General features: G+C 33.7%; 1 protein-coding gene across 5 annotated transcripts in view; it reads right to left on the bottom strand.

The window, feature by feature from the left end:
- Positions 1–22,424, bottom strand: part of ATRX (ATRX chromatin remodeler) — a 293,312-nt gene that overhangs the window by 162,140 nt on the left and 108,748 nt on the right. For all 5 annotated transcript variants that reach the window (XM_082716012.1, XM_082716016.1, XM_082716013.1 and 2 more), the window contains 4 exons: positions 19,839–19,911; positions 9,995–10,128; positions 9,415–9,591; positions 2,239–2,332 (listed from right to left, as the gene is read on the bottom strand). In XM_082716012.1, the coding sequence (XP_082572138.1) occupies positions 2,239–2,332; positions 9,415–9,591; positions 9,995–10,128; positions 19,839–19,911 (478 nt within the window). The remainder of the gene's footprint in view (positions 1–2,238; positions 2,333–9,414; positions 9,592–9,994; positions 10,129–19,838; positions 19,912–22,424) is intronic.

Genomic DNA, 22,424 nt, shown 5'->3' with positions numbered 1-22,424 from the left:
GCTTCCGTCTCTCTCTCTCTGCCTGCCTCTCTGTCTACTGTGATCTCTCTCTGTCAAATAAATAAATAAAATCTTTAAAAAAAAAATAAATAAAATAAAATAAAATAGTTGGATATTTTGTAGTGTTTCTGCTTATACTTGTTGTACCCTCTTTCCTGCTCAACTCAAGGAGGTCAGTAGGAAGCTGCCCAATTCTCAGCTCCTCTGCCAGGAGTGAACTTGCTGGCAATGTTCTGGCTTTTCTACGGGCTGCCCAAGGGACAGGATTCTGTCTCCCTTAACTCTGAGCACAAAAGCACACAAGAAGAGGCTTAACATCACTAACCACTAGAAAAAATACAAATCAAAACCACAGTGAGATAGCACCTCTCAGTATTTAAGATGGTTAGATCCCCTCCCACCCCATTAAAAAAAAAAAACCCAGAAAAGAACAAGTGGTGGTGAGGATGTAGAAAGAGGAGAATATGTGCTGTTGGTAAGAATGTAAAATGGTACAGCCGCTACAAAAAACAATGTGGCAGTTCCTCAGAGTTAAACACAGAATTACCATATATGATCCAGCAATTCCACTTCTGGGTATAAAACCATAAGAACTGAAAGCAGGGACTGAACAGATATTTGTACACCCATGTTCACATCAGCAAAGGGTGTAAGTAAGCCAAGCGTTCAATGATGGATGAAGAGATAAAATGTGGTAGATGCAGACAGGAGAATATTATTTAACCTTAAAAAGGAAGGATACTGTGATCCATGCTGCAACATGGATGACACTTGAGATACTGTACTAAGTGAAATAAGCCAGCCATAATAAGACAACAAATGTGTAAGATTCCACTAATATAAGGTACCTACAGGAGTCAAATTCAGAGACAGAAGGTAGAATCGTAGCTTCTTAAGGATGTGGGGAAGGTGGAGTTACTGTTTAATGTGTAAAGAGTTTGTTTTGCAAAATCAAAAAACTTGTAGAGATTGGTTGTAGAATGATGTGAGTGTACTTAACACTACTGAACTGTATACTTAATTTGTAAGATAGTAAAGTTTACGTCACATGTATTTTATGATCATCTAAAAATATTTTTAAAAGATAAAGGTACCAATACAAGATATGCATGAAGTTTGAAAACATGACGCTAACTAAATCATTAAAAAAATACTATATGAAACCAAACATATAAAATGTCCAGAACAGGCACATCAATATACAAAGTAGATTAGCTTTTGCCAGGGAATGGAGGGCACGAAAAATGGGAATGACTGCTAGTGGGTACAGGGTTTCTTTCTGTGGTGTTAAAAATATTCTCAAACTAGATCATGGTGGTGGCTGAAGAACTTTGTGAATATTCTAAAAACCACTTATTCTACACTTTAAAATGGTGAGTTTTCGTGTTATGTGAATTCTCAGTTTTAAAAATCTCTCCTTGTAACCCATTGTTATTTCCCTAATGTACAGTATGTTGCTATACTCCAGGCACAACCTGGTTTAAGTGCTGATCTAAAAAGATCTAAAATGTTTTAAAATTTTTAAGATTGACACCTATGCAGACACATATATCACATTCACACAAACACAAACAGCCCATTTGTTAAGTTATAAAAAGATAATATTATTCTGGGGGAAATACACTAGATCTTAGCCAAAAGGCCAAGATGCAATATTTTGGAGGAAACAAAAAAGTTCTTAGAATGGTTAGTATTATCTAAAATACTACACTAAGAAGTAAGCAGAATTTTAAATAACTACTTCCAGTAGCTATGTGTATTAAGAGAACAAACAAATCTTAATTACTATAATACTAGTATATAATTAACATTCAGTGAACATTTACTACCTGCCAAGTAGGCATATTATAAACCCATTCAATGTCCATAATAACCAATTAAGTACTATTGTAATCCCTATTTTTAAAAAGAAACTGAAGCACAGAGTATTCATACAAAGAGCAAATAGTAAAGCCAGGAGGTAGTTTGTCTACAGAGTCTCTTATTTACTACACTATAGCATCCCCCTATAACAACCAAAAGGTACAGTCAAAAGTGTTTTTGCAATCTGAAAGCCCACCTAATTTATAAGACATAATTCAACCATATATGCTTATATGTATTTTTTTATTTTCATAATTAGTATCAAATCAAAATATTAAATATTTTATTAGTAATAGCAACCTTTCTATAAATAACTTGAAGCATTGTTATTCATATGAATTCTTACAATTTTTGAAAAAGTGATACAATATTTACCTTGTTCTGGGCCGCTGTTCATCTTCAGATTCACTAACTTCTTCACTAACTCCTGATTCCTGGAAATCAGAATCTTCAGAATCTTCACTGCTCACTTAAATAAAAAAAAAATACTAAGTTATTAAATACTTCCCAACAGAAATTCAATTCACCAAATTTCTCAATACTTTCACATTAAAACATGAACCACTGTGAGACTATCTATAGTATCTATACATTTGTGGATATTTCACTCATATAAATGAGACCAGTTAATGATTCAAATAGTATTTATAAAAATAATTCAAATGTAGGGGCGCCCAGGTGGCTCAGTGGGTTAAAGCCTCTGCCTTCGGCTCGGGTCGTGATCTCAGGGTCCTGGGATCGAGCCCCACATCAGGCTCTCTGCTCCGCTGGGAGCCTGCTTTCCTTCCTCTGTCTGCCTGCCTCTCTGCCTACTTGCGATCTCTATCTCTGTCAAATAAATAAATAAAATCTTTAAAAAATAATAATTCAAATGTATTCTAAATATGGTTATAAAACTATGGTTCTATATTGAAATATAAGTATTAATTGCGTGTGAATTAACAAAATGAAAATTTAACTATCAAAACAAATTCAACAGTACCAAAGGTGAATAAATAGAATTCTAGTTATTCAAAACAAGCAGAATAGGCTGACCAAGATGGAGTAAGGGCAAATAAGGACTCTTCTGCCATTTATGACAACTAGAAACTATGAATAGAACACATAAAGAAGTGACCTAAGCACTATGAAAAGGAAACAAGAGCAGGCAAACTGGGGACTGAAATAAAAACCTGAATAATGACCCCTATAAAATTGGGGTTGAGACAGTGAGTGTCCCAGGTTTTTTTCCCCTCCTTTCATCCTGGTTTCAACAAGAAGGCAGGCTGAATTCCAAAACTATTGCAGAGGGTGCAAAACTGGGAGAACTCCATTTCTAGCCATTGCACTGAGAAAAGGGAGCTGGGCCCTACAAATAATGAGAATAAAGGGAATCCCCAATTTTATTTTTTCTCTCAAAAATTTTATTCTTCTGTACCAAAGCTGCTATGACACAGGTATCCAAAACCCCAGAAGAATACCAATCTTTCTGGCCAGAGGAAGCCAGGCAGGGAAAATACAAGATGAGCTTGAAATATCTTGTGTTGCCAGAAAGTAAAGCAGTGCTCAGAACATTATGGGGGTATATTCAAAGGACATGTGATCCAACTTGAAGGAGCTTCCAATAGCCAAAGCTAAAACAATCTAAGTGACAAAATGAGTAAGTGGGTCACAACTCATAAAATAAAATATCTATAAACCCATATTAACGTAAGTAATGGGATAAATAAATAAGGGAAAACAGACAGCCCTTCCTTACCATTACTAACTGTATAAGTAATGAAAGAAGTAGAAAATCACTGCTAGATAAATGTCACAGTAATTGCTTCAGGCAAGATGAATGCTAGAATTAGTGGGCTGAAGTATGATGAGACACAGGATATTTGAATAGTCTCTCTCCACAAGATATTAATTCAATGTGAATAGAAAAATAGATATTTTTGCAGCAGAAAAACCCAGCAGACACCAAATGAACAAAGCAATCAATATTATTACCAGTAATAAGACCTATTGCCATCATATAACCTTGGTGTATGATTAAATGTCACTTTTGTAGTACTCTTGTCAAAATGCATAATAATCTCAATCTAATCATAAGAAATCATTAGACAAATACATACAGATGGACAGTCCAGAAACTAAGTGATAAATAGTCTTCAAAACTGTCAAGATCATGAAAAAAAAGAGACTGTCACAGATTGGAGTAGACTAAGGAGACATCACAACTAATAGCAATGTGGCATCCCTACATTGGATTCTGGAACAGAAAAGACATTAGTGGGAAAACAAATAAAAAGCACGTAAGATCTATAGTTTAATTCAGAGGTCAGAAAACATTTTATGTGAGAAGTCTGATGGTTAAGTATTTTCAGCTTTGTAGGCTATACGGTCTCTGTTGCAACTACTTACCTCCACTCAACGTTGCCACTATAAACACATGAAAACAGTGAGTGAGTAAGAAGTTGGCAAGTATAATGTGGTTCTGGTATAGCCTTCAGATATAGTTAGCCAACCCCCAGTTTAACTAATTAGTGTTGTATCAATGTTAACCCTGGTTTGGGTTATCATACTATAGTAAGCTTAAAGTGTAAAATTAGGGAAGCTGGGTAGAAGTTATATAGGAGCCCTGTACTGTTTTTACAACATTTGTTTAAACCTAAAATTTCAAAAAAAATTTGCTGAATGGGAAGAAATCAGAGAGGGAGACAAACCATGACAAACTCTGGACTCTGGGAAACAAACTGAGGGTTACAGAAGGGAGGAGGTGTGGGGGGAGGGGGTAACCAGGTGTATTAAAAAGGGCATGTGATGTGATGGGCACTGGGTGTTATATGCAACTAATGAAACACTGAACACTATATCAAAAATTAATGAGGTACTAAATGTTGGCCAACTGAACATAAAAAAATTGCTAAAGATCATGACCTGAGATCAAAATCTCTTATCTGTTCTATCCAAAAAATAATAATAATAAATTTAAAAAACACATGCTAATATAAATAAAGAATTGCTATTAGGGGAAACGGGAATAAGGAATTCGTGTTTAAAGTTTTAGGTTGGGATGATGAAAGAGCTGTGGAGACAGTGTTGACTATTGTACAACAATGTGAATATACCTAATATCACTAAACTGCACACTTAAAAATGGTTTAAATGGTAAAAATTTTAGGTTGTATTTTACCACAATAAAACAAAAATAAGGGCGCCTGGGTGGCTCAGTTGGTTAAGCGACTGCCTTCAGCTCAGGTCGTGATCCTGGAGTACCAGGATCAGGTCCCACATCGGGCTCCCTGCTCAGCAGGGAGTCTGCTTCTCCTGCTGACCTTTCTCCACTCATACTCTCTCTTTCTTATTCTCTCTCTCTCTTTCAAATAAATAAATAAAATCTTTAAAAAACATAATAATAATAAAAGAACTAAGCAACTGGGAATGTGTAGGAGCACACAGGTCCACGTGCACATACATACAAATCCTCTGATTAAGTAAAATTCTAGGAGCACCTGGGTGGCTCAGCTGGTTAAGCATATGCCTTCAGCTCAGGTCATGATCCCAGGGTTCTTGGATCGAGCCCCACATCAGGCTCCCTGTTCAGCAAAGAGTCTGCCTCTCTCTTTGATTTGCCTCTCCCCCAGCTCATGCTCTCTCTCGCACACTCTGTCTCACAAAAATAAAATCTTTTTTTAAAAAAAGTAAAATTCTAAACCTATTATTCATTTTTATCACTTTATCTTGAAAATTTTCAAATCTACCAAAAATTTGAAAGCATTATCAAATGAACATCTACAGCCCTTCTCCCTTTTACATACCTACAATTCACTTATTGTTAAGTTTATCACATTTGCTTGCTTGCTCTCTATATATGCACACTTTTTTATACTGAACCATTTTATTTTAGTGCAGAAATGATGACACTTTACCATACTGTCCTATATAACTAAGTAACATTATCACACTTAGAAAAATAACATCAGGGGCACCAGTGTGGCTCAGTCAGTCAAGTGTCTGCCTTCAGCTTAGGTCATGATCGGGAATCCCAGGACCGAGTTCCACATCACATTGGGCTCCCTACTCAGCAGGGAGTCCCTTTCTCCCTCTGTCCCTCACCCTGCTCTCTTTCACTCTCTCAAATGAATAAAATCCTTTAAAAAATAACATCAATTTAATATCATCTAATACAAAGACAATAATTACATTTTAAAAATTATCACCAAAATAATATAAGCTTTTTCAAATTTAGGTGAAAAATGAGATTTCACATGTTGCCCCTGATTTACTAAGTCAGCTACTCTCTTGATTTCTCCCCACTGCCTAACTTAAGTTTCCAGACAACAGAGGCACAACAGAGTTTGCAAAACTTGGAAAATCATGCAACTTTAAATGTAGTATCAATCACTATGATCATAATCCATATTAGAAACATAAATATGAAGGGATTTTAGTTTCTCCCTCTTTCACAAGCAAATGAAAAAAAACATGTGGGTAATAAATTACCCACAGAAGAGACAGTGGAAACGGGTCAAGTCACAAAATCAAGGTTTTAATAAAATATTTCGAAAGTAACTGTGCCTGCTAAAGGACTCTATATTCTGAACTGAGCCCTCAGAAGCAAAATCCCTATCTCCCACTTTGCTGAAGATGCACAGGAATCATATTAAATTATATAACCTGTTTAAATTACTCAGTTGCTTTATAGAATCTGAAAGACAAGCTTACCGTCATGCTGCAAGGAAATCTTTAAATTAAGCATTCACAAAATGATGTATCATTATTTATTTATTAACAAGAAAATGTCCTTGACATATGAAGTTTATGTACATGGGGGGAAGCCCTCCTCTTCCTCTTAAATGAGTAACTTCTGATCAACAGCCCTTTAAATATTCAGGGTTCCAAGATTCTTTCCTTAGTCCTTCATCTGTACATTAGAGGCTCTCCTAGGCCATCTCATCTAATTTGTCATATTATACATATACCATGACAACTCTAAAAACCTGACAATCATCCCAGACTTCTTTCTTTCACATCAGTTAACAAGAGCTAACAATTCAGTCTATGACACAAATCAATTCTCCTCTTTAACAACCACACTTGGTATCAACTATAGCAGTATCCTCCAAGTAGATGCAAATCTAAGCTCTGAGTATCACAGTAATAGGCAACTAATCTGATATTATATTCTTGGTTACAGTCTTTCAGTGGGAACAATGAGTGGTTGGGCTGAGACTGTGATACAGAAGTACTAGTAACCAATGTCCTGTGCCATACATGTTCATCAAGCTGTCTGCTTATAAAATGTGCCCTTGTCTATATGTATAGTATACATCAAAGTTGTTTTAAAAAGTGATGATATTCCGGGATTCCTGGGTAGCTCTGTTGATTAAAGCAGCTCCCTCTGGCTCAGGTCATGATCCCAGGGCCCCAGGATCGAGCCCCACATCAGGCTCCCTGCTCATGGGGGAGCCTGCTTCTCCCTCTCCCTCTGTCTGCCACTCTGCCTACTTGCTCTATCTCTCTGTCAAATAAATAAAATCTTAAAAAAATAGTGGTATTCCTCTGTGGATATACTAAAAACAACTCAATTGTATGCTGTAAACAGGCAAACTGTATGGTTTATGAATTATATCTCAATCCATCTACAATTCAAGAAAATTTAAAAATAGAAATATTTTTTAAAATTAAAAAATAAAGGAAACTTTCTATGGCTCTTCAGCTTATAGAGCCTATTGTACTCCTCAGACACGTCCAAGAATGTTTTCCTATTCCTAGTGGCAAAAAGGAGCTTATTTGCCCTCCAGGGGTTTGGCAGTAAAGTTTTCAGAATCTGCCCCTAAGAAAACAGTTTCTTTGAACATTTTGTTAGCCAAAATGCTCAAGTAAATTTCATATTTAAGCTTTCAATATAAATTTCACACTTAATTTTTCAATATAAAAAATTAAGTGATTACTTAAGAATGCTCTCCCCCAATGTTCAAGTAAAATGGACACACCCAAGAGGTGTGCAATGTTTACTCTACAGCCTCATGTACCCGTGGGTCCACTGCCAAGTACTCCAATTTAAGATATGAAAGCTTAGTGTGTAAACCTAGCGATTCACAGACCTGTACCCCTGGGGCTAATAATACATTATATGTTTATAAAAAAATTAAAAGATTAAAAAAAAGAAAGAAATGAAAACTTACAAGTGTCTCCAGCACTTGATGTCTGTCTTGGCCCAGCTTCATTTCCTGATGTTACTTTCCCTATTCCCTCCTACAGTCTAACTATACCATGTTAACTGCATCCTGTCTACCACCTGCCAAACAGCTTGCAGAGGCTTCTAAAGTTTTTTTCCCTGCTTATGTTATAAATCTTCACATCTACCTGCTTCTCAATTACAACCTGGTCTGCTGAGTGAAACTCTTCATCTTTGTGAAGTCATCTCTGGGGATAACTGCCATCCCCCAAGAAGATAAAGAAATCTTCCTTTGTGCCACACTATACAATACCTCTGTTATAGAAAACATCCCTCATAGTGCTAAATTTCATATATTATTAATGTCAATAATTCTCATAAAAGTACTGACACCAAACCTGGCTACATATCAGAATTGCATCAGAGGTGGTCTATAAAATATATGGATACCTAGATTTCACCACCAACATTTATGCTATAATTGGTTTGGGATGGAGTCCTGTCATACACGTACTTCAAAATCCCCAAAATAATCCACATGTGTAGTCAGGCTGAAAACCACCATACAAGACAATGATTTCCTTATTCATTTTTATATTTTCAATATTTACTATGATGCTGGAAATAAGTAAGCACTCAATGCAGAAGAATTAAGACTTTAATGTAATGAAAATTTACAAGGTTTGCATATAATAAATTTACCCAAATTAATTGTACCTTCTATCCTTCCTTAGGAAAGCATTATTTCTTCCTGCAGATACAGACAAGCATTTTATTTAATGTCATATTTATCTTTTTAATCTAAGTGCATATGACTACTGAAGGTTAAAAATATTCTTTGTGTCATTTCTCAAGTTTCTGGATTCTCCTCACTCTAAATTCTTTATTTCATTCTCATGTAAGAAAACAACTGTTACCAGTGTGCTGATACTCACTTAATATAGCTTGTCCAGATCCACTCAAATTTCATTACTATAATTAGTTTATAAAACTAGTATGTTCCTGGGGCACTTGGATGGCTCGGTCAGTTAAGTGTCTAACTCTTGATTTTGGCTCAGGTCGTGATTGCAGGGTCATGAGATCAAGCCCCACGTTGGGATCTACACTGACTGTGGAGCTCGCTTGGGATTCTCTCCCTTTCCCTCTGCCCTCCTCCTCTTTCTCACTTCCTCCTTCCCTCTCTCTCTCTCCTTAAAGATTTTATTCACTTGAGAGAGAGGGAGAGAGAGAAAGCACAAGATGGGGGAGGGTCACAGGGAAAAGCAGACACCCCACTGAGCAGGGAACCTGATGCAGGACTTGGTCCTGGGACTCAGGGATCATGACCTGAGGGGAAAGCAGATGCTTAACTGACTGAGCCACGCACGCACCCCCTCCTTACATTCAGAATTAAAATGTCTTACCTTTCCTTCTATTTCTGCCTTTGGCTTCTTTGTGTTCTTTAGGCTTCATCTTTTTTTCTTCTCCAGATTCTCCATCACTCACAGTGAGTTTGTGCCTCAAAAGCCTATGTCTGTACCTTGGCTTCTTAGATTCTTCAGAATCTGAATCTGATTCAGAATTGAGTTGAATTTTTGCTTCTAAATGGAGAAAATCAGTAAAGCCTTCAGACTTTTTTTTCCTTTTAAAATGTTTTATAAAACTATTTAATTACCAAGACTTATGAAAAAGATCAGAGCTTGCATTATATCAGACTTGATTACTATGATTAAATATTGATTAAAAATCACCAATAGACACATAGATTTTTTAAAAAGTAAAAAAAAAATTGCTTTAAAAATCATCTGTTTATTGGCAAAAACTGACAAAATGTGCACAATTACTACCACATACTCAAAAGGAGTAAAGGTAGTAGTAAAGTTTTAAATATTTTAATAAACTCCAAATGCATATATTATGAAATTTCATGCTCAGATAGTCCTCAAAAACTGAATTGGTCAAACAATCAAGTTATGAGATCCTATACTTCTTGTTGGAGCTCACCCTCATCTCCCAGGTTTTCTTCACTGTGTTTTCCAGTTCTTTTTTTCCCCTCTTCTGGTTCATCATCTGAAGATCCATCCTCATCAGAGGAAAGATTGGCTTTAATTTCTTCTAAAAGCATCTTCTTGGCAATTCTTGAGTAAAAAGACAGTAAAAAAAAAAACTATATATTTGGTAGTGAAGTATAACAAAATTCAAAAAAAAACTTCTATCAAAATAGAAATAAATGTGCAAAAAGATTTTATACTGTCAGTAGAAGACTACCAAAACCAAATTTTAACTAAGCTACCAACCAAAACTTTTGAAAATGCTCTTAGTACTGATTTTTATCTTCCAATTCTACATACTTCTGCCATTTATTTAAAAATCTGAGGGACATTTCTACCATTTTGACCAATTGCAATTTCATGCTGCATAATCTTCTAATCCTATATTTGCTCTGCTGCCATCATCCAACAGCTACAGTATCAGACAGGCCCATGTAATAAATCAACTTATTTAGAAAAATGGCATTCCAAGACAAAACTCCACATGAGAAGACTATTCAAAGCAAAACAATTCGTAGAAAATCAATGTGTAATATACCACTTTCTTATCAAACAGTGCCTCAAACTGGTGAAAAATATTTTTGGCACTTAAATTTCCATTTAATTCATAAATTCTGTTAATGAAATGAAAGCATATACCATATACTAAGTATTGAAGCAATCAGAAATCCCTAATAATATTCAAACTAGGGCAGATAAGAGAAGGGACATGAGTGCTATTAATTATACACATGGTAAAAGAACACAAAATACCATAAATGAGTCTTCACTTTCCCAAAAAGTAGACAGTGCAGTAGCCTCACTCATACCAAAATTTCTCAAGATGTTCCTCAAAGACCAATTTGTTAATGCTAAAAGCATGCTAAAAGCATGAAAAAATATTTCTTTAATGTCATCTTATGTTACAATAAAATATAATCCTAATAAATTTCCATGTTTACGTTAAAGGAAAACACCTGAAAATGTAAGATAAAAGCAATCATGCAGCTTTTGTATAAGATGAGGTGTTCTGCACCTGGCGTGTCTTTGTGATATAAATTTATAAATCACAGGAACAAAGGAATACCTTATAAAAAGGTTCAAAAGGAAGGCAGCATGATTCTTAGTTTTCCATGAAGTAATAATAACTCTTATTATGGGATAAAAATCCATTCTGCAATTAAGATTCTCTCTAGCTCAGTCAAAAACTTCCAGGTGGCATTATGGAACTTCTGCTATTTTTGGATTTGAAACCCTTCTTCAGATTTCTTAACATACATTCACATTTCAATCAAGATTCACTCAATGATAGGAGATGTTAATGCCTTGGTAATTTTATCTGAAAGGCAGACTGTTCGTTACTAGTTTTATTCAAAGATACATATTAAAGGCACCAAATAAGACTGAAGCAAAAAGGTAATCACTTATTATCTGCCTTTTGGTGCTTCCTTCCCTAAACAGACAAATTAGAAATACTTAGAAAACACAGAGAGTTACTAAGTGCTAAAGGAAACCACAGATAAGTTTGCTTCTTTGAGGGTTTTTTTTTTATCTGATTTGTTTCAATAAAGTGAAGATTAGATCACTCCAATTTAAATCCTACTGCAGTTGAGCTATAAAGTGTTGATATTACACTTCTACATCAATGGTTTGCTGACTTGGATTGTACACAGTAAACTTTTTAAAATGGAGAACAGTACAGGACTGTCAAGTTCTCATCTTGCCAAAAATAAAAATATGAAGCCAAAATTGTTTATTTTCATCATTTTATAAAGTAAAGATTATTTGAACATACCCTCCACAAATTAGGAAACAGTTTCAGAATGAAGGGTGGTTCTTTAAATTTAATAAAAGCATCTGTCTAGAAAAACTCTCTAAAATCTTTAATGTACACTACATTTGTCATTTCCCATGGACAAGGAAAAACTTTCTTGAACCAATTTGGGTAAAACCACTGTTTTGGAATGAATGTGGGTACACACACACACACACACACACACACACACACATAAATGTAAAGTGTTGAATAACAGATTGCAAATAGAAAAACACTTCACTTACAGTAACAAGATCTTATATAACCATTTGGGTAGTACAATAATAACCAATAAAAATACAAGTAGTAGTTTAGTTACACTGAAGGTTACTTCAATCACCTGACTTGTTTGTATTTACAAGTTCAAAAAAAGTCTAAAATTCTGTATTATCTGTAAAGACTTGGTTCATTTTAAGAAATCATAAGATTTTTCTTCTTTCGAACTCTAGACTCTTAAGAGAATGTCTACCAAATGGAAGTCAAAATATGTAAACCTACCTAATTCATACTCTAGACTGTCATGAAAAAACTGAGAAATATGATACACATGATTTAAGATACAATTCTATGTCAACTGCGAAATTACATAATAAATTATGGAAAATTAAATAAGAGCCATACACTGAAAAATTACATGGTTTATCAATCAACAACCTTCATTAAGAACATAATATATAGAACAATCACAATCGCTTTAGAAACAGGAAAAAAATTACAGAATTCAGAGAATGGTCATTTTTCTCCAAACTGAACTTACATACAGAGTGATGGAGATTCCCTTAGCTTTACCTCCCTAAGATGGTTTAGATTTACCCTCTAATACCTTTTGACCAATGGAAAACCTAATGTATAGTCCTGTATATTAAGCACTAAAAAGAATAAAAAGTTAAATCATTTTTCATGACTGATGGCTCAAGCCCACTCCATCAAAGACACACTGGATCATAAACCTAGCCTATCACATAACCTACACCTCAGTTAGAACTTAGCTTGAAGGACCTAAGGGCTGAGGCTGACCTTCAACCTGAGTAGTCAGCAAACATGCTGAGGTGAGATGTGTCCCATCTACAAAGCCTGCTGTTGAGATGCTTTAAGGGAAACTCCACTACCTTAACTCTTGAGTCACGGGCCACAGAGACTTCAAGGACATCATCACTCGAGAACCAGCTGAGGCTGGCAAAGCATCATTTTGGAGGCCTCGGCCGGACCCGTGCTGGTATGCATGTGTTGGATGTATAGTCATGATCCCTAGTTGATTTGTTTGCACTGAAGTTTCCTTTCTTGAGGCTTTCCAGGACGTTTCTGAGAAAATCATCCAGGCAACAAGGTACTGCCCCCCTGGAATCTCAATGCTCAATATTACATCTTGGGACAGGTGTAGCATCCAAAGCAGTCACGACTCTATCAGAAGTATTAGAGGCACAGGCTGTGCCACTCTGTGGCAGAAAACCTGGGCAGAGCTGGAAGTAATGGAGCCACTCCTCCATTTTCCTGAAAGGGAGGGAAGGGAGAAGGGGAGAAAGCAAAACAATATGGGAGGAAGGGTAAAACCCACAAAAAAAAAAAAAAAACAATGATTGGAACTGATGCACAAGAGAATAATAGAACCCCAAAACCCAAACAAGCTAAGGCTTCTAAATCACATAATACCAAAATAATGTCTTATGACCCTTTACACCTTCAACTACTGTAAGGAAGCAAAAATAAAATAAGGAATCACCCCGAAAATGCAAAGACAAACACCCAAGCAGGAAAAAGAGAGAAAGAGAAAGAGAAAGCCAAGAAAGCCTTTAGTTATTCTGATCCTATCTAGAAAAGAAATGCGTGAATGTTCCTTGTGTAATCACTCAAACAGAGAAAGAAAGTAAACTACCTTTTGCTGGTACATAAGTCAATAATTCAAAACATTTAATTTCTAAAATAGGAGCAATCAATAGAGGGATCTGGTGCACCATGGAGGTTTTAGAGAAACCGCCATTATAAAAGCAACACAAAATTTTAGAGCCCCAATTTTGCCATTTGACAGATGAGGAAACAGGCGCAGAAAGGGAAAATGATGTGGCCAAAGAAACAAAGCTAGTTAGTGGCAAAGCAAGAAGTAGCACCTAAGATGAATCCTGAATCCTAAGATTCTCTAACCCTACTATGCTAGTGTTACAGTTTCTGCTCATTCACTACTACCATGCTTATGAGTACCTGGTGAATCTACAACAGTCACATTCTTAAAGATAACTGTATTTTATTAATTTCCAAATATGTATTTAGAAATGAAAGTATTGGAGATTCAATTTTTAAAATTTTTTTTAAAAGTTCTAAACATCTTTAGTCCAGTATGCTCCATCTCTATAGTGCTCTTGACAGGCCATCTCAGATACACCCCTATAATCTACTATTTTATCTTTTAAGAGGTTCTGAAAACAGGTTTAAAGAAAATTGCTAAGTAAAAAATACCAAAAACTATGGTGCACCCATACACAAAGATGACAAATTTTTTTAAAAAGTGTTTACATTGTGTGTACAATACAACAGAATTAGTTTAAACAGAGAATTCTGAATAAGATTATAGGTTTAAATGCATACCCTTTAGAGATACAAAATAAGTATATGCCAAGCTCAAATACAATACCATATTCAAAATGCTGAGATGTAAAACAATTCAAATGACTACAGCCAAAGAATGTTAAAAACTTTTTGTGAAAACAAGGTTGAACCCATATTCTTCCAGTAAAGTGTGAGGCATTAACAAATGTTATATATACTTCAGGGTTAGTAAAAACAAGTATTTCAAACTGGGTGATGGACATTAAGAAAGGCATGTAATGTAATGAGCACTGGGTATTCTATAAGACTGAAGAATCATAGGCCTGCACCTCTGAAACCAATAATACATTATATGTTGACTAACTGAATTTAAATTAAAAAATATTTTTAAAAAAAACCTAAAGTATTTCATAGAATTGCTATGGAATTCATCTTCAAAATCTATATTAGCATTTTTTAACTCCTTAGTTCAAAATTAGTATTCTTGATATGAACGCTTCTATAAAAAATGACTAAGGCATATGATCTGTACCCAAAAATGGTGGAGTTTATGAGATAATAATGATGTAACTAAAGAATCAAAAAGCTAAACAGTAGTTTCAAACATTTGTTAGTCATACGTCCTACAATGTTTGCAGTTACTGAAAAGCAGCACTGTTTCCCTTTTTAGTGAGGGTACCAGGAACATTAGTATCAAATAACTTTTTTTAAAAACTTAGTAGAAATATAAAAGCTGTATGAAATTAAGAACCCACAGTTTATTAGCAATTTATACACAGGCTATAATGTTTGACTAAATTCAAATAACAAAATGTGCATTCCCTGATTTTATGTAAAATCTAAAGCAGTTTTAGAGGAAATTTAAACAGGAAAAACTTTATTAACACTGATATAAATTTAGAAAATTTGATATTAAAGAGATAGTTTAATATTTTCTTATACTTGAAAGGTAAAAACAGGATTGTCTCCTCTCATTTTTATTTATAAACTTCAAAGCTAAAGACAAAGGAGACATATATTAAGTCAGAAAAATGAATCATTTTTGCTATCACTAGAAAATGCAAACTCCCTTTGTGGGGGTGGGGGGTGAGGGTGGGGCTATTTTCCATTCTCTAAAAAGTCCCAGTATCACCAAAGAACAGAGAACAGGAAAGAAGGCTAAACATAATGTTTAAATCTTAAGCAGAGAGATCACTACTAATGACCATGTTTATTTCCTTGCTGAAAATCCTAGCATGAGAAAGAGATCTCATGACAACTGCAACCAGTTTAGTTATCTACAAATGGATCCTATATACAAGACTAGACATCTATATGTACTTAAATGACTTACAATACTTACCTGCACAAAAAAAACAGAGTAAACTGAAATGGAGTTACCTTAAAATTGCCAGGCATTTAAAACCCTTAATCAAACATAAAAACAAGTAAAATGCTTCATTTAAAATGCTAGCTTTGTTTTTCAAAATAATAAAGGAGAACCAAAGCAATTTTGGTAGCCAAACAGGACCACCATGAAAAAAAAATATTTCACAGAGAAAAAATTATTCCAGATTTAGCAAATTCATATAAAAAATAAAAACATGTGTAGAAAATAAACATTCTAAAAAGTGCTTAAAATGGAAACCAAATGAAAAGTCTTTTGTTGAAGGGACCTGAGATATACCCAACCCATTAAACATTGCTGAGATCAGGTAAGCAATCATTAAATATCTTCATTAACATGAACAACATCCAGGAAAAATTAATTACTTTTGAAAATATGCTGAATTAATAGTACAGAACCTTTATCAACAGAATACCTCAATACCTCCACCAAATCAGTAGGGAAAAAACAATCATTTGTGTATTTTCCAGTTGAAAAGTAAAGTATTACCAAATAACAAAATAACTGGAAATCTTTAAGGGTACGGTGTAGTCCCACTATAATTAAGTACAGAACTTCTATAAACAACAGACAATCTTTAAGCAATCTCCACATCAAATTTTGCTTTTATGTAAGTATTTAACCCCACTGAGAAAGAAACTATGAGAAAACTATGGAGTATTATTAGACCCAATTAAGCATTCTTCAAATAGAAGGTAAATGTTTTTTGTGTGTGCCAGGGGAGGGTATCCATATAAAAATCTCAGCTTTTAGTCAAATTTGAATAAAAAAAAGAATGCTTAGAAAAAATCTACAAATAAAGAACATACTGAAAATAATTCTTTCTCAGACTCCTCACTGATTTAGTATGCAACCTCTAAAGACAAGCCTGGTTTAATGATCCTCAACATTAACACTGTTAAACTTGAACAAACTAACATCTTATCACTGAGACTAATTCACAGTATAGGTATTCAGATATAGGACATTAGAAAATGTCTAGTCAAAATTCCCCTTTTACAGAATCATAATGTATCTTTGATGCCAGCTAACTGTAGAAATGCAATCATAATTTTAAAATTACATAAATAAATGTTTTTTCAATGAAAGAACCAATTTAAAATGCAATAGGTATTTGAAAGGCTACTTAATATAACAGCAAATTAAAATAACGGACTTTGTAAAATAACGGACGTGTAATTTAAATAACTTTACAAACCATTTCATATTATTCTCCCTTTCAAAAAGTACATAAAGTCTAAACTATAAAATTCTAAGTAAATTCCCAATTATACAAAATTCAAACTATAAAGTTAGTCTACTATTTATATTTTTTTCTAAAAAGTTCAACCAAAAAAAAGTTAAACTGTCAATATATAATATTTTTTCATTGTTTATTATATAAATGCAATTTAACAGAAATTACTTTACAATTTAAACCACTCTACCTCACAACGGCATACATTTACTTTCAAATATGAATGATGCTACATAACAGTATGCTAAAACAACAAATTTATATATTCACACCTACTAAAATATTCAGGAAATGACTAAATTTTCTAAATGACTCCAAAAACTATCATAGCTTTAAAAATAGAAAAGACAGAAACAGTAGTGCAATCCACTGTAAAACTCTCCCATAAATTTATATGTAAGTATATATTTCATATATAAGTATATATGTTTAGGGAATTATAAAGTATTTACTTCCTCAATATCAGAAATATCAAAACTTCTTTGGTTAAAAACTAACCTCCATATCTTGATTTTAACAAATTCTTTCAACTTTCATGAAAAGATGCATTATAATTAACATGAAATGCTTGAACAAGAAAAAAGTTTTATAGAAATTTATTGCATCCAAATACTTAAGCATTGGCATTAATACACTATTTACCTCTCCATAAATGTCAAAACTGAAAATGTATTAACATTGCTAAAAAGTCAAAGCATTTGAAATGTATACACAATTTATACACAATTACACAATTGTGTACAAATTTACACACAATCACAATATGCTGTATACTAAAATACATCCTACTCAAAAATGTGAAATGGTAACTATAATTCCAAGTCTTAATCATGATCTGCAAATAAATTTTTAAAAGTGCATATTCAAATATGCTCAAATACATCATCTATGTAAAAACAGTTCCAGTGGGTATTTGTATGCCCACCGTGGGTATTAGATACCTCTTTGTTATGCTGAAAATGAAACAAGTTACTAATGATATATTTTATAATGGCACACTGAAATAAGTATAATGAAAAACATGTTCAAGATAAAATTCATTTTTCTCAAAAATACTGAACAGTGTTGTATTTTTTAATCAAAAATACAAGATGGAATTAAATATACCTTTCAATAAAATATCTGCCAGTTACAGAGAGATATAATCAAGCAATTTAAAAGATGAAAATCATATTCATATTTTGACAAGTTCTAACTTAAATATAAAATTATCATACCTCAATGACACTCATTTGGTGGCTAAATATGAGATTAAGGTTCATCATATATGTAGTTAAAATAGAATATAGCATGCTTAAAGCATTATTAGCCTTTTAATAACATTTGAGCCCTCATGGTTTACAGGAAAACAAAATAGTAGTCTAAATAAATAAAGAGGAATTAAAGCATTTTAAAAGAGATTTTTTAAATGCTTTCATAATCTTGCTATCATGTACTATAAAACTTGCTGATGAATAAAATATATGCCTTTACCAATCCATTCTGGACCCCACCTCATCTCATAAAATAAGTGGATATATGTATTTTTTAATAAATAAAATTAGTAGGTAAGCAGCATCTGAATCATTGTGCCCATGACTGATCTCTATTTAAAAGTACAAAATAAAATTGTTCATTTACCTTAATAAAAACATTCTCCTATTAGAAAAATGCTGATCTTAAAAACAAAAAACTCTATCAGCATCAACAAGATATAGAAAACAGAGCTACAATAACAGCTGGCTCACAGCATTTACTAACTCAAAGTTAATTTCCTACAAAATTATGACACAAAAATTACATGCATATTTTCATGTTTTCTTAATATTATAACTTACTATTAGGAATAAATGGATGGTTAATAGAATGTTCTTTAGTAAAACCATTAAGTCTATCATTGATAATAGGTGTTAGAATTAATCAGGGAAAATTTCATCCAACCTTTCATTTTAGAAATCAGAAACTTTTGGTAGAATCACTTGCATACAATCACACAGACAAAAGAAGTTAAAACTAGAAATCAGATATTCTTATCCCCATTATTCTAAAATTCCACCTACTATACCACACAATCTTGTTGAAGATTATGAGTGTGGGATATACTGTATTTCAGGAAGGGTTTAAGAGATAGGTAGAAAAATTAGGGTTATATTCTTTAATACATTTCCATTATTCTTCATTGTTAGGATATGGATGTGTCTTTGTATTTTTTTCTTCTCCCAGCCATCCCTCAGGTTAAGTGAATCTGTAAAGGCTACACTGTTTACTTCTAACCTACTGTGTCTTATTCAAATTAATACTATCATACTATTTTATTTGAAAAATGGTTAAAATCCAAATCGGTCTGGACCCTTTATAAATTGATACTTATTTTGAAAAGAATTTCTTAATATTACATATCAGAGCAATCTCCTTTTCATCACTTTGAATGGGTCTTAATAAACAGGACCACCATATTAGATGGCAATTAAAAACAATAATCAGATATTGAGGAGAGAGATGTCTGTTGTCACCATTTATTGAAATGATTTATTTTCATCAATAAAATACTCTGCCAAAATTAAAATATTCTCAAAAAATTATCACAGTTTACATGGGAACGTAAAATTGACAGTGCTGCATTTATAACACACCCTATGCTAGGTGTGTTAATATTTATATTTACTTTCTCTTAAGGTTTCTGAGTTTTAGCCCATTTTCTGGCCTTTCTTTCAAACTTGCAGGAAGACTGTGAGCGAGTCTTTCTAAGGCAGGCACTCCTGGTTTTTACAACCGGTTTGTGGTTCCGTTGCTGCTGTTTGTGCCCACGCCTAGGGTGTGTTATAATCTTTTTAAAGTCCTTACAGATGGAATCATACCTATTCTCAGGATCATTGTCGTCATCATCATCATCCACTGTGACAGGCACTGATTTAGATAAGGCTTCATCTCCTTGAGGGGAAAAAAGTGCACTTAAAATTAGCTTTAAATTATCTATGTAAGTAAAATCATGTAAAATAAAACTGAAAGCCAAAAACGTCAGAACACCTAGTGGGTTCTAAACTGTACTCTGGTTCCAAAACATGAGTAAAAAATGTACAGGGAAAGCACAATGGGGAATTTATGAAGTACCAGCAGTAAAACAATAGTTGGATTTTATATATTGCAAAGTTCCTTCCCAGTATACAACAGTTTTAAAGCTAATCCTTCCCAGTAACAAGTCTTCATCAATCTAGCAACACAGTACCATAACTTTCTTGCTGAAATTAGCTTTGTAGTGATCCATTTTAAGTTTGAAGTTAACAGATGTCTTAACCTGTTAAAACTGAAGAATAATAAAATTGCTATTAATATTTTGGTAGTAGGAAGTAAAATATACTTAAATCTGTATCATAGTCATGATCAGAATTATCCAGAAATATATTCAAGTACAGTATAAGTATAGATTTCCTTCTAAAAAGCCACACTACTATCCTTTGATTAAAAATCTAAAGAGGTTAAGATTGGTGCTCTTCACTGTATATAAAATTTACCTGAAAAACAAACTTACATACTGACCTCTAATTAATACTATGTAGGCTGAAATAATTAGGCTGAAATAATTAGGGAACAGTACACTGATGTTTATTTACCATTTATTTTGAAATGCATCAAGGATTTCAACGGCATTACATTGAGTGAAAAAAGCCAATCTCTAAAGGTAACACACTCCATGATTCCACCCCAAAGTAACAAAATTAGAGATAAAAATGAAATTAACACTTGTCAGGGGTTAAGAATAGGGATAAGCATGGGGATGTGTATAAGGGTAGTACAAGGGAACCTTGTGGTAATGGAATAAGTTGAGTATCTTGGCTGTAGTACTGGTTATAAAAAGCTACACATGTGGTAACTGCACAGAACTATACTTACATATACATACACACAGAAACAAATCAGTGCATGGAAAAACTGGTGAACTCTGCAGTAACTCTTCAGCTTCCTGGATTTGATACTGTATTACAGTTATACAAGATGTCACCACTGGGGGAAACTCAATGAAGGATATTGTTCCAGACCGCCCCATATATATATATATATATATATATATATATATATATATATATATATATATATATGTGTGTGTATATATATATATATATATGTATGTATATATGTATGTATATTTTTTTGCAATGTCCCGTGAATTTATAATTAATTCAAAATGAACAGTTAAAAGGCAAAAAAAAAAAAAATAGGTACACTGATGGATAAACAGAAGGATATATAAACAGATATGTGATAAAGCAAACACACTACAATGTTAATGACAAACTTTTCTGTATATTCACTGCTTTGAGGGCACTGGGGTAGCTCAGTCAGTTGTGTCTGACTCTTGATTTCAACTCAGGTCATGATCTCAGGGTCATGAGACTGAGCCCCACATCAGGCTCTGTGCTAAGCATGGAAACTCCTTGAGATTCTCTCTCCCTCTCCCTCCCCCAGCTCAAGCTCTCTCTCTTCTCTAAAATAAATAAATAAAACTCAAAAAAATAAAACTGCTTTATAATAAAATAAATATACAGAGAACATGGTGGGAGGAAAAAGATCCATAAAGAACACAGAAAGGTATAGGTTCAGGACAGAAATATGCTAAATACAGAAAGGCAAAAATAAATCTTGGAATATCCTACCAAACTCACAATAAATACCTCAAGCAGACCAGTCTTCAAATGAAATATTACTAGTAATATTACTGTCATTCCCCTAATGCACTTTTCAAAATCTGACACACCCTTCAAAGTTGAGTTCAAATGTCACCTGTTCCTCTAAGTCTTCCTCTAATATTTAGATTAAATGGCCCACTTGCTGTTTATTACATAGCCCCATTTTAGTTTTATATGTTTCTTCTGGTGTTTTTTTAAATAATGACTTATCTATATCTATCTTGTTCACTGGACTGCAATATTCTAGGACCATATTCTTCACTCTGGTTGCTCATGTCATTCTCAAGTCCCAATTTTTCTAGTAAACTATTATACCTCATAATAGGATACCCAACTATGGCTGAATAAACTGGAATCACCTAAACATATGGGAGCAGGGGAGCCCTTTTAAAAGTTCAAAAATATTGTTCCCTTAATTAAGCTCGACACATTGGGAAAATATACTATGTTTATATATGCATATAAACAAATTATTAAGGAATGCCACTTATGCATAGAGCTTCTTGCTCAATGGGGAGCCTGTTTCTCCTTCTACCTGCCAACACCCTTGTGCATTCCCAAGATCTTGTGCACTCTCTCTCTGACAAATAAATAAAATCTGTAAAAAAAAAAAAATTAAAGTAAAAGGAATGCCACTTATCTTTTGGCTCACACCCAAACTTTTCTTGAAACAGTATTTTTGTGGTACCTGGGTGGCTCAGGTCATGATCTCAGGATCCTGGTACTGAGCCTGGCATCAGGCTCTCTGCTCAGCAGGGA

This window comes from Mustela nivalis (assembly GCF_964662115.1).
Source record: "Mustela nivalis genome assembly, chromosome: X".
Taxonomy (NCBI): domain Eukaryota; kingdom Metazoa; phylum Chordata; class Mammalia; order Carnivora; family Mustelidae; genus Mustela; species Mustela nivalis.
Note: the sequence above shows the minus strand (reverse complement) of the source record. Positions and strands in the feature narration are given on the sequence as shown.